Below are 14,172 nucleotides of genomic sequence, written 5' to 3' on the forward strand. Positions count from 1 at the left end.
CTGTTCCGATGACTAACGACTGCGGGTATTCGATTACGAGGGATCCTGTGCTAGACACAGTCTAGTAGAAACTTGCGAAACGCAATGCACGTTGACACACGACTCCGCCGTCTACGACCTGCTCACGCCTATGCACTCGCGAGTGCATACAGATGCAGCGCGCATAGACAGCGCACATTGTTGCCCACTCGCGAACTAACGTTCTCGATACTTTACAATAGCCTCTCCGTTCGATGCTTAAACAAACTCGGTTGCGATCGAGCGAGGCTAAGCGTTTGGAAATGCAAGTATCCTCGGTTTGCAAAAATAAAACTGGATTGCAGTTACCGGACAATCCGTTTCATATTCATTCGATAAGAATCTTCGTTTCCAATGGGGAGGGAGACATTTCGGGGCGGACGATATTGCAATGATTGTACAATGAAACAAAGTGGGCGCATCGTTAATGGATTACACTTGTAGGCATCGCCTGCCGCGTGTATCGTCGATTATAGTGCATGCTCGACTTATAAACAAGATATTTTATTAGCGGTCCTGACGTACGCAAAAGCTCGACGTTCGTATCCTTTGACCTTCTTCGAAAAAGCGTTCCCGCGAAGGAAGTTGCTCGTCGATCGAGGCCAGTAAAAATCGAAGAAAAATAGCGCCGATACCGATCGCCCGTTTCCCACCCTCCCTGTTCCCTTGGAATTGTTTAAATAAATTCGAAGTTGCCAGATTGGCCCAAGGCTATCCGGTTAATACCTTATTGTGGCGTATCGGTGAAAAAAGACGGCGAGTGCGACCAGGAGCGGTTTCCAGGCGACTTGGAACGCCTGCACAAACGCTATCGGCGCCCGGCGACGCGCGACCCGTTCTCAATGGTCCATTGTGTCGTCCGATCGGCGCGAATTTTTCGCCGATCCCGGCGGACTCGCGTGGCCGCCCTCGATAGGCAGCTACGGGAATAAATTAACGTGGCAGTTAAACGTATCCGCGCGACGGCCGCGTGTATAATCGCGCGCGTGTCGTAACGCGTCCATTGTGAGCGAGAACCGGCTTCAAGTGCTTCCCGGCGAGAAACGAAGGAAATACAACCTTCTGTTTTTGATTGGAACGTCGATGAGCTGTCGTCGTACGGACGATCATCTTGAATTCATTCCAACCCTTTCGTTTATAATTGGCAAGTTCTAGCTTCGCCAGATATGGCTGTGAGATGTTGCTGCAAAATCGGGGCTCTCTCCATGGTCCGCCGTTCTAGAGTTAAGATAGTATTTAGATAAATGCACTTAATTTAGCATGAATCTATAAAGAATTTCTAACTCTCCAATATCTCTTCACACTCGTGATTTATAATTTTATTCACCGTGGCAACGTGTTGATAAAACATGCGAGGAACCTTTTGGAGACACACCTTGTACTCGCGACGGTGCGTACGAATCTGGTATCAGCGCGAAGCTCGTATCGCAAATCTCTTGGGAGAAGTAGCTGCCAACAGCAGCAGCGACGGCAGTTCAGGTAGAATGGAAGTGGCGAGATAGAAGACGGAAACGCTATCATTCGGCGTTCGGGTGACTAAGGGTGCCCCTGATCCCCCTCGTTTCTCCCCCGTTCGCAACGATCGGTCGAATCTCGAATCTCGATACGCGTTGCGAGTGTTCCGACTGTCGGCGACGCGGTTTCGCGCCCGATAAGTTATTCGCCACGGTTTGCTGGCCTGTGATACGCGGGCGCCAAGACCACCGACCGTCTGGGAATGTGTCCCTCATGAAATCGGTCCCTCGAGACGCGATTTAAATGGCACCGGATTATCGAACAATGCGTTCGAAGACCGATAGACCGCGAATTTCGATTGTCTCCATCGAATTTCGCGATTGGGAGAAGGATCTTTGTTGCAGCAACCAAGTTTCTTTAGAGGATATGGCTCGGTGCAAGAAGTGCCATTGTCGTATTTTTGCGAAAATCGGTTAAGCCAGTCAGTCCATTGATGAGCATACGAAAACCTCTGATCTGAAATTTATCACTCCTTATCAAAATCCTAGGTGATAAAGCGTAGAATTTATTGAGACGTTACCCAGAGATTGATAAAAGCATCTGACAGAATAGTGAAAACTCGAGTTTGCATTTCTACCAGCATTTCTGTAACCGTCTTATCGTCATAGAGCACAAATCAGCAGCTAAGCTTAATCTATTAAGCGAGTAACGTTAGTACGTCGCAATAAACCTATCCGAGGGAACGCAAATCTCTGTTTAATCCTAATCTACCGAGAACGTAACTTTTCTAAGGTTACCCTCAAATTTTGCGATATCTCTAATTGAACGAAAGCACAATTCCCTGGCATCGTATTCTGGTAATTGAACTTTTAATTACACGATGAAACAGAAAAACAACGATAACAGGTCCGGTAAAGGTCTGGCCGGTGCCCGTTGCATTTTTCAACGTGGCGTCTTACACATCGGGTCAGCGAGAAGTGGCTTTTTAAGGAGCGTTTTATTTTTGTACTGGACACGACCACCGTTAATCCCGACCTTCTTACCTCGCCGATCATCCGTCCGATAAATTCCGCGAGTGTTGCACGCGCGAAACGAGTAACAGTCCCCTCTGACCACTGTACGGTCCTGTCGAGCATTTATTATCGCCGATTGTAACAATATAACGCCGACAACAGGCTTACGCACGATCGAAAGTCTGCCGGTTTAAATATAGAAGGTGGAGGCTTTTTTAAAACACACCTCTCGAATAAAACGAACGTGGAATCCTTTCCAAGGGCTTACGATATTATTGAAAAGAAACATGAAAATATAATTGCTTAGCATTTTAATTTCATAGCAATTTAACGTCAGGATTGAGCGCGCTTGTGATTGAAAGCCTGTTAGATAAATGAGATTAGAAATTAGAAACTCCCAGGCGCGTGTGATATTCGATCGAAGCTTTGTAAATGTATAGAGGAAATAGTTTGATTATGCAATGTTATAGAATATTTAAATTCGCGGGAGGAACATCGAACGAAAATGCGTTATTCAAAGGAATTAGAAAGTTGAATATAAACGTTTCCCAAGGACCGGCAGGCTCGTGCTGGGTCGGTTAAAAAGGATCAGGATAATCGACACCGTGGCCGGCTTATAATCGCGCGGCTTCGTTAAACGGTGCGCGACGTGCATGGTAATTAAGCGGAGTGGCGTAATCCGCTTTAAAATCACGATAAATCCAGCCCCACCCCCTGGTGTCAACGCGCCTTAAAAGCCGTACAATCACTCGGCTAACAATTATTTCGTGTCGCTCGAAATTACCGGCGACTCGGTGTCGCTGACCGACTCCGCCGCTCCGGCTTGGCAATATTTCTGCGAGATAAACGCTTCCAAATCGAATCGCATCGAGAACCGTGTAAATCGAGTGCCCCGAGTCGATTGAATCGAACCGATCGCGATCCGAGCACGTTTTAATGCGTTTCAATACCTTCTATCTAGATCAATTCTCCTAATATATATTCACACTGCGAGCTACTCTTCGCTAAATAGCAGTCAATTTGATTTGGCTTATCTGAATATAAGAAGATATCAGGAATAAGTGCTCCAGATGCATCCTGATCTACGTTGGATCGCACGGATGGTAACGGTTCCTATCGCGATCAATTCTATTTTATCTCCTAGCAACGTGTATCATAATCATTCCATCAATCGCCTCGGGTGCTTCGACAACGGCGCTAAAGATCACCGGGCACGATACCTTGGCTTAAACGCACGCACTTCGTGGACCGATCGAAAAAAACAGCATCCGCGTTCTTGATCCTTGCGATTCATCAATTAGCCGGTTTCGGTGATTAATCGATCGCTTTTCCGTGTCCCGTATCTCGATCGAAGGAAGACGAACAGCTCGTAGTCGGACAGAAGGACTCGAATGACACCGGACATTCGTTCTCGACCTCGTCGCCGTGCGTTTAACGCGGATGGATGTTGACCGACGAACGGATATCTGCGATCGGACGTAAGTATGTGCGATCTATGTCCCGCGCTTCGACGTCCGCCACGATGGCTCCTCCGGGGAAACGAATAACGTGGCGCGATTAAATCTATGGGCCTGCCTACCCACGGACGACTTCCTCTCGATACCTTCCCGGGTATCGCGAGAATACCCGGTGATTTCTTTCCTTTCGATGGAAAACGCGGAACAACGAGGTTCGACCGAAAGACTGATCGATGATGCGACAGGTAATCGATGTTCATTACCGATGTTGTAGGTTATTTAATCCTCGGATGGGGCACAATTTTAATTTAATTTTCTACCTTTGACACTGCTTTCATTTCAATAATGGATTTCTGCAGAAATCATTGAACTTCGATGTCAGTTTAGAATGTACAGTGGTAAAATAAAATTGCAGTTCTTAGATTTCAGAAAATGCGAGGCCGTCAAGGTGTTGATAAGAACGTTGTCAGACAATTTTAAACTGGCAGTAACACGTTAGCATGACAGACAGAAAATGGATGCAATCAATGAAAATGGAGTTCACGCCCGTTCGCGGCTACGTACCGTGGTTAGAAAGTATCAGTTTGTTTAGTACAGAGTAAACGTTCGTTAAACCGTCGACTTTCTCTCGCGGATCTAATGAGAACCAAGTGACGAGTTCATTTCGCGTTACATGCTTGTTCTACGGCCACGCATCGGGTCCGATCTTGATACAGGCAAAGCGGACAGTGTGAATTGAGAAAAGGAGAATGATCAATTTCAAGGACCAGCGAAAACGAATAACGTACCGCTCGTTTAACACGAGATCTGATAGAGACCGTGTGGTATATATGAACCTGCCACGTTCCCCTGATATCGCCACTTTCGGATTATGTAAATCGCTTCACGCGTTCCCGCTCGAAATTATCTGAAAATTCGTCTGAATTTCTTTTCAATTCTCTCTGGAACTCTCGATCCACCTGATTTTCCTCCTCCGCGGCACGCAGGCAAGCACTCGTGCAATTTCCTCGATTCGAAGCGTGTAGCGGATCGTAGGCACGAGGAACTCGCGTGCCTCGGGCGCGGGTGTGCCCTCTCGACGCGTTAACGCTCGCGCAGACTCTTAGGAGCTACCACGTACATATCTGTTGTACCGTGTGCGTGCTACGCTCATGTACGCTCTCGATCACCTACACGTGGATCCAAAGAAGAAACGTATCGTCCGTGTCGGGATACGTGGTCGTGGTACTGTAATAATTTCAGCTGAGCACGAGCCTTTGATACTCGGACTGAACTCACGCAACTGTTCGTTTCCGCACGCGTATCTTTCATATTTTTCCAATTGAAATCCTCTTGAAAATTTTCTCTCTGAAAGCAGATCCTTGGAATTTTATTTTTATTAATTCCCTTATATTGGAAGATTATCGGCGCGGTCGCTTTCTACGTGTAGTAACCCGCAGCACCTTCTTAACAAGGTCTCTAAACTAGAACGAGCGTTGTTTTACGAGGCCGCCTCCTCGAGGATTATCGAAGCTTTCTGAAACTGCTTGCCCTGGTCCGGTAACGCTCGTGCGAGTCCGAGCGCGTAATTTATACCGTACGATTTCTATGATTTAGTACGGCAGCTCGGGCCTTTCTTAAGTACCTTGTGCCTGACGTGTAACCATTTGTTACGTTTCTAAAAGTGCCTGTACACCGTTGCGCCGCGTCGTTGCGCGTATTTATTAAAATAGCAGGTAGACGCAGGTAGAGGAACGACCGTGTGCCATAAGATAACCGGCCGGAGAAATTGAAAGAAAGGGAAGAGGTGGACTGGATTAAAAGAGGGAAACGTGAATTAAAATTAAATCTAAAATTAAAATTATATGCAGGGCGATAGCGTAACTAGGTCAGTTAACTTCCTTATTAAGAAATTAAAAAATAAAAGTTGAAAAATTATTTTTTAACACCCCCTATCAGAACCTGATACAGGACACTCTTGCATAATAATTTTTAAACCGGTAATATTTCTGTTCTCCTTGGTTAAAATGTTCCATTTATCACCTTCTTTTATTTTATTAAATATTTGAAATATCATTGGTTCAGTTTGTTGAAACAGAGGAACGAGAGAGTTGAAACCATCTCTACCTCGGTGGTGAGTTTATACTGGTAGTACTAGTCCCATTAGTAGTCAGCCAAGGGTTCCGCTAGCGCTCATAAGTTAGCAACGAGCTGCTGCTGTTGACTTGCTCTTTGAGTAAGTACTACTCGACTACTCCCCCGCCAGATAGCGAGCTTCGTGTTCCCTCAGCCTGTTGTCCCTTTTCCCTCTCGATCGTTTCTTCTCCCTTTCACCGTGCCTCGATATACACGTTTTCGTCTCGTTTCCGCCCGAGTTGCTTAGCTGTCCACCGTCTACTCGCGCTCTAACCAGGAGATTCCTTCCTTTTTCCTTCGACTTTGTCGTGCATTAACATCTGTCCATGAGAGATTAATTAGATTCTTTGATTTCTAATTATTAGTTAGAGTATTCGTTATTTTGGATAATTTATTATCACTTACTTTTTATATCAGGCGATAAAAAAGCGTGAAAGTGAAACACAAAAAGATTGAATTATTATAATTAATTATGCACCACTTCCAGCGTATCTCGTCTGGTCCACCGACCCTCTTTATACAATGAAGAGCACGTTCTCGTACCGTGATTCATTTTTCTGATCCGTGTATCCAGAAATGCAATATTCAACAGATAAATCAACGATTTAATTATCCAGGCTCATACGATCTCGATTTCATCTCGCGCGGCGCCCTCGTTCTAATCGCGAATATTTTATGCGATCGGTAATTTCCATGAATTTTTACGCGAAACTTAATATTCCTTCGAGCAGCGAGTTTCCCGTGGTGAAGAAATCGAAAAACGAAATCGACTCGACCGCTGGCCGCGATCGCGACTAATCGATCTCGAACAAGATTGATTTCAGTTGTAACAACGTTCAGCAGTTCCTCCTATGTAATAAGCCTTGACTCATTGGACGGTAATTAAATATGGTTAGGTGTTGGCGTATCCGAGAAAACGAGCCGGCGATAACGTACGAAGATCTCGATAAGAATCGGCGCGAGCTCGTTCCCTCCCCTGTTCCACGGAAACACTGGTATACCTGGGTAATCGACCGGCGATAATTACAGGTGTCAATGAGACTTTTCTAATTGGAAATGCTCCTCGTCCGTGACGAATGTTTAATCTAACGCGTGAAGAAAAAAATGAATCCCTTATCGATATAACTTGGACAAAATAGAGTTGTTAAAGTAACATTTAGCGTAAGTAGAAATACAACGTTGCAGGTGTTGAATAGACAGCGTTTTTGACGTCGAACGAATTAATTAGATATTTCTGTTGGAAAATGATTCGAACAAAATGATTTATTATCTAATTACACTGTGATATCGAACGCATCGTTAATTCCACGCCGATCCAGCCGAAGGGAGACAGGAAAGCAAACGGTGATAAAAAATCTCGTACACGGTTCGAAAGGGGATACAGTGTCGGGTGTTGATCTAATTAAAATTACAGGCTGCCTATTAGCCCCGCGAGTCGTGGAGCAGCGTCGATACCGGTAACAACGCAACAACCGTCGGCCACGAGCGGCGGTGGTTAACTTATGGTGGCGTGCAACGGAGAGAAACGCCAGGCAACCGGAGTTGGTACTGGCTAACGAAGCGGATTTAGTAATTGTTTTGTTGCATATCGCCCGCAGTGCGCAGCCCTGCTCGACGCGCCATTACTGGTTCTACATTGTAAAACACTTCTCATTGATAGCACGAGCCTCTTTGAGCTGGCTTGCGATGACGCTCGATGTTACATTCTCTGCTCCCTGGTACACCGTTGTACGCAGATAGAGCCGGGTCTTCTCGTTTTTTCCCTGTTAGACCGGCGATTCTATTGACGTTCTAATGGATTTTATAGTCAGACTAATTTTAACCCTCGGACGGCGGACCATGGAGACAAGCCAAATTGTTTCTTTAAAAATTATTCTCTCTAAAAATGAAAATTTTTAGCCAGCCTCCGCTGTTCAAGGGTTAACGTCGACGAACAAGCTAATGTTGACAAATGAGCTTGCAATTAGACATTCAACCGAGGGATCGGATTAAATCGATAGATCGTGGCAGAATCAGAGCATTCCCTGGCGAATATTAGAAAGTTATTGTGTCTTTATCTTTGACGATCGATCAATGCTGGTTGTATGTGTGTAACATTCGTATGCATGTTGCGCAGACTCGTTCGAGTCGAACGGTGCCGCGGCGCGGCGGCCGCGCGCCACAGAGCTATCGACATTCCCGATTGGACAAAAATCGAAGCCGGGCCCCGTGACTCAGAACTGGAAGCACTTTACGAGACGGTTAGGCCGGCGTCACGTTTCGCGAATAAGGAGCAATAAATTACGCGGTATCGGTAATCGGCGGCCCGCACAAAACCCCATACGCGGCCTGTTTCTCCCCCCATCTGACTGGCGATTTTCTTCCCATGTCCACGTGTGCTCGCCGCGCCGCTGCCGTCCGTGATTTCGCGCCAATCAACCTGAAACCCCGCCATTCTATGGAAATAAATCCTGCCGGGCCAAGTTCGCACGCGGAAACACTCGCGCTGTTCACCCTGATATATGGTACGTGCCTTTAACGGATAAATTAGAGCATTGGGTAATTAAAATTCGAAGATTTCGTTGAATTTGAGAAATTAGTCTACTGAAAAATTACATTTTTGCATTTGCTTCATTGCTATACTAGAACGGCGATATATCTAGAGGACGTCGATGGGGGAGGAATAGGGAACACGCGAGTGGCAACCGGCATGCGAAATCCCACTCTGTAGGAGTAGTAGCATCGCGAGAGAGACGGTAGACGATCGGTAGGCATTGCTATTTGTCGAGATAGTATCTGGATGGGTGTAGCGAGTTATTACAGTCAGAAGAGCGGTCTCTGGCCGTCGATGGAAGACCCTGAACCCCGCGGAACCTCTTTCCTCTTCGTTGCTCCGCTCCTTTTCAGCTTCCCTTGTCTCTGTACCTTTGTCCTGTACGCGAGAAGCAGGAAACCGGAGAGTCCGTTATCGATGCTGAAACCTCGACGAAATCCGTCCGGTGGCTATCGATTTTCGATTGCACGCACACGATTCTCCGCACCTTCAAGTCCCTGCAACGTTTCGCCAACTTTGTCCGCAACTGGTCTGCATGAATTTTTCAACATGACATAAAAGGTGACATCACTTCTCGTTTCTCAAATTATTAACGAGAAGATCTGTTATTTTTTTTCGTCTCGCGTCTCGGCGCGGACGTCAGGAACGATTCAGCTGCGGAGTCGCGTTGAATTATACGTCGCATCGTCCAGACGCACAAATCTCGAGCGCCACGGAAACCTTCCGCTCTCGAGGCGAGTAATTTTAACCAAGTAACCGGTAATTACCGTGAAATTAATCATTTCTCTGCCTCGTTACACCGAGCCATCCGACAACGTCACTAAATCAAGCCTGTTGCCTTGTATTCCCTCAAGTTTTCAGAGACAGGAATTACGAGAACAGGCGAAGCCGGACACGAGGTGTCGATGAGAATTAAAATTCTCTTTTTCTTCGCGATTGAATTACGAATTTTTGAAAATCCCTCGCTATACCTTCAGAAGGTCAATTAAATTTTGTTGGCGTGAAAATCAAACAGAAGCATTTCTGTTTTATGACAATGTTTCCGACGACGGTACCAGTTAATAAATCAGTATAAACACGCTTTCCACACACGACGTTCGCTATCAAACGTCTCGGCGCGTTTCTCACTTCGACATCCACTCGTCGTCGTCTCGATCGGAGCGACGTTTATCGATAACGCGTGCTCGAGGATCGAGAAACTGGCCACTTTACCTGCAGGCCTCGCACAATGGAGCACCACGATATACGAACATTACGATACAATGTTATTGTCTATATTACCATTTGCACGCAATACTAAATTACTGGTTTCGATGCCGATCGATGGTCACCGTGGCGCCAACCGGAGACTTCGATGCCCGCTGCCCACACGTGACTGCGTAAACGCACAGGCGCCATTTCCGTGGCAGCTTTCAAACCGCGATAACTTACAAAATACTACCTTTTATTTCCCTCCGATCGACCGTTCAGATTGCAACGGTTCGAGAACGTAGCCTCGAAACGCCAAGAATTTCTTTCTGTATTTCAAGTTGAAAATGATTCAACGCGATCAATGCAACCCTTTCCCTCGCCGCTGAAATAAATACGAGGGAAACCGTAAACTTGACCAAGTGGGTAGCACAAAGTTGCGGACAAGAGTGGGCAGCTCAAGTATCAGACGAGTGGGTGCGATTCATCACGGAGCTGGAAACACGGTTAACGCGTTATAAGTCTCTCTTCGCGATGACATTCATCACTGCGAGCCACTCTGTCTCTTCATTTTTCCCTTCACCCCCTCTGCGCTTCGTTATTTATGCGAGCGACGTTGGTGAATAATCGCACCAACGATCGTTCTATGATTTTTAACACCGATCGAGCAGGTGTTCGGTCCACTATCGATCGGTCGTCGTGGGAGTGCTCGATGGTGAAGATTTTCACAGAGGCCGGGGATGTTCGAGGATCTGCGAACGGTATTGTTCATCACGAATGACCTTTCCCATAAATGTATCACGAATCTCCTCGAGAAGTATGTTTCCCACAGGTGAGCCTGTGAATTGTCCTTGTGATTCTCTTCCCCCCTTGATGGTCCAAAAACGTGTGTTCACCCTCTAGTGCACCCTTGTCGAATTCTGTGTATACCAGGGTTGTTTGACAAATGGAAAATTCGAAGTTTCATCGTATTGGATAGCGTCTAGGAAACTTCGTCCGAGAAATATGAAATTGCACCATCGATCGGTGTAATTTTTCCGGTGTAATGAAACACGTGTAATTTCCCCGGTCCTCATAGCTGCGTGATGGAGCAATTTGCGCGCAGGTTGTGCCCGTAACGACGCGATCAGATACGAAACTCCACGATACCGTGTCATTACATTTTATTACGAGCCTCGACGTAATAAATAACACGGATTTTATTGAATTCAGAACAATATAATTACGAGGCGATTGAACGCGCAGCTGGAACGTGTATTTAGCGGGTTTAAGCGCGTTTCGAAATCCACCGCGACGACGGACGCGGGAACGCGCGTATTGTCTTCGGAGATTTATTCAGCGGAAGGGTAAATTGAATGCGGTTTAACGATGAATAGAGTAGCTTTGAAAGGGACATTTTGCGAATATGATTCGAACATTCCAGGATTCTAAGCACCTACTTCGTGAAATTTGAAATTAGTCGTCTCGCTCGAAAGGCAATAGTAACGTTTCGAATTCGTTCTTTTAAATATATGGTTACTGCAACTAACGAGGAGGATCCTCTCTAATCTTCGTCGGTAACTGCAAGCAGCAGGATAGACAATCCCCGGTCTCGTCTCATGGCGCTCGCTCGATCGGCGCTGATTTGCAGACAATAGTTTCGAAAAAGGGGAATGGTTAGTCTCGTGCCAGGACAATGGACACGTGAGTATCGCGTGTTGCGGATGACAGTTGACTCCGCGTGACACGTGACAGGACAAACGAGGATCGAGGCTCCGCGAACGCAAATTATATCGGCGAAAATGTCAGGAACAGCGATGCTCGGATCCTTAGCAATATATTCAAGACAATAGCGACACTTGGTTTCACCGAGGAATAGAGGTGTGCGAGACCCGAAAATATCGGGTAGGGTAGAGTCTGGTAAGATTGAATACCCGAAATTTTCAAGAAATGTCACCCGAGTGCTCGAAAATTTCGAATTCCATCATCGAATTGCCAATAAATATCATTAAGACCCCCGTGTACGTCGAAGGATGCCGTTTGCATCGGTTACTTGTAGCATAGATCGTATCTATCGTTCGCGACGAGCGTGACTTTCGAATTTTCCCGTAAATAGTCTAATTTGATTTACGACACCGTAAAGATCCGCGAGATCGTTACTATAAATTATCGGCAAGCAAACGGCGGCGCCGTAACGGTTTGCTCGTTTTCCGATGAAAAGGATCGCGCGTTTGATCCTTGAACGACTCGAAAAACAGTACACCTTATCGAAAGGAATCGATGAACGACCGAAGAGTTGCCGATGTTGTTGCTGAGACGTCTTTACGTCTTGTCTAGCCGTTGTAACACGTTGGCCTGTTCTGGCCTCGCGTTTTTAATTAATACGGCTTCATTAGCGCCGCGATATACGCTGACAGTAGCTCTGTACTGTTATCCGGTAACAGATTGCACCCACTTAATGGTATCTCAGCAAGATTTCTCGATCGATTATTGATTTTCTACGATAGAATAGTCATCTTTAATTTGTCTAAATAAACTGCACTGATAAATGAATTTGCTAGGCCTAATTTTTTTTCTGGTTGATTACGGGTTAGAGAATTTTTAGAGATATCAAGGTTAATTCTTTATTTCTAAACACATACACATACATTTATTTATTATATAGATCGATCGTATATATATACATATAACAGTTCGTGAGATACACTTAAATTAATCTTCTTATATAGAAGTTAGATTTCTTCTTTGAACATACCACGTATATTTACTATGAAAATGATTTGACGAAAGACACGATATGTTTTTATTCATTACAAATATTTTCGTTAAGAACATGAAATGATTTTATGAACTAACATCTTGTTCAGTACTAGTTACTTCAGTATTAGTTACTTGAGTACTAGTTACTTCAATACTAGTTACTTCAGTACTAGTACTTGTTTCGTAATCAAATATATTTTGAGGGGGGCACAAACGAGGATATTTAGGTCTCTCACCTTCTTGCACTTCTCTGGTCGTATAACACCACGGTACATTCTCTTCTTGATCGCAGGCACCAAGTACATCATTGAACTTGTGCCTATCATAACATCTACAGAGTTCTTTTTCTCCATAGTAGCACATGTAATAGTGGTTGCAATCGGTTTCGTGACGCAGTTTCCTTATACCTTGGGCTGGGCAGCCTGGTGATGATCCTGGTGGATATACAGGTGGTTGTGTTGGTGGATATACAGGTGGTTGTGTTGGTGGATATACAGGTGGTTGTGTTGGTGGATATACAGGTGGTTGTGTTGGTGGATATACAGGTGGTTGTGTTGGTGGTGTTTCACCAGAACAAATGACATGCGGTACGTTATCTTCCCAATCGCAAACTTGTTCTTCCGGATTGAAGACCAAATGACCTTTTGGTGTATTTGGACATTCTTTCACGAATCCTCTTCCACCGAGACACTTGTAAAATTTGTGACAGTCCCATTCGTGCGGAAGATGATGAGTGTAGGTGCTATTATTTTTTCTTCTGCATGCGTCGAGCGGTATGCCTTCATTGGTTAAAACGGTCGTCGTCACCAGCACGACCACGACAAGAAATAAAAATAAATCTGAAATTATGAAGAAAAATATTGAGAATGACATGTACAATTTCTGATTCTCGTAACACTGTTATTAAATTTATCGATCATTTACTATGTATTATATATGAGGAATCCGAAATTTTAATGTAACTTACCCTGCATGGTGAATAACGATTAATTAATGCTTCAAACAATATAGACGAACATTATTCGAACGTGTCGAACAGTTACTAACAGGTACGTATTACGAGGGCCGACTTTTATATGCATTTTGGATCTTATCATCGGCTTCATATCTATCTTATCGCGCTTTACATTCACGTAAAGTCCAATTTATAATTGATCATCGAAATATTTACTTGCCTAAGCCATCTTACTTCTATTTTATTTCGTTTCACTTTATCATTCATGCTTTCTGATCGAATTTGTAATATTCTTATAAACGATTATTGAATTGAAAAATTCAACCAAGTAAGATAGAGATGAATATGCAATTCGTTTTTAAAAAGGTAAATTTAAAACTGAGTATTTGATTTGTTTTAATTAACAGGCAAGAATCTATTTTTTTCAAACCATAGAAATAATTGAAGGAACTTTAATCGATTGATAAAATTAATCTCCCCTTATCGTTGTAGAATGTGGAGACTTTATTAAATTCGTCTATGCCCCACAATAAAATAGGTTATATTTTCCTATACTTTCGTAATCGTTTCGAAATATTCCATATATCGTGTTTAAAAGTTTTCTCGACAGTAAAACAGTAATTTATTTGTTGTTAAATATAAGATTTAACCACGTGCATTGACAGAGGTTGCAGTTAGTTTGGTCGTAACCCTCACATA

The 14,172-nt window shown here is 44.5% G+C and overlaps 1 protein-coding gene across 1 annotated transcript; it reads right to left on the bottom strand.

Moving 5' to 3' along the window:
* Window positions 1–12,397: 12,397 nt before the first annotated feature.
* Window positions 12,398–13,566, bottom strand: LOC117603227 (uncharacterized). The gene is made up of 2 exons (XM_034322157.2): window positions 13,486–13,566; window positions 12,398–13,357 (listed from the first exon to the last, which is right to left on the bottom strand). Exons 1-2 carry the CDS (start codon window positions 13,490–13,492, stop codon window positions 12,603–12,605), a joined length of 762 nt encoding a protein of 253 aa, XP_034178048.2. The 5' UTR covers window positions 13,493–13,566; the 3' UTR covers window positions 12,398–12,602.
* Window positions 13,567–14,172: the final 606 nt, after the last annotated feature.

The sequence above is a fragment of the Osmia lignaria genome, chromosome 4, assembly GCF_051020975.1.
Source record: "Osmia lignaria lignaria isolate PbOS001 chromosome 4, iyOsmLign1, whole genome shotgun sequence".
NCBI classification, from domain to species: domain Eukaryota; kingdom Metazoa; phylum Arthropoda; class Insecta; order Hymenoptera; family Megachilidae; genus Osmia; species Osmia lignaria.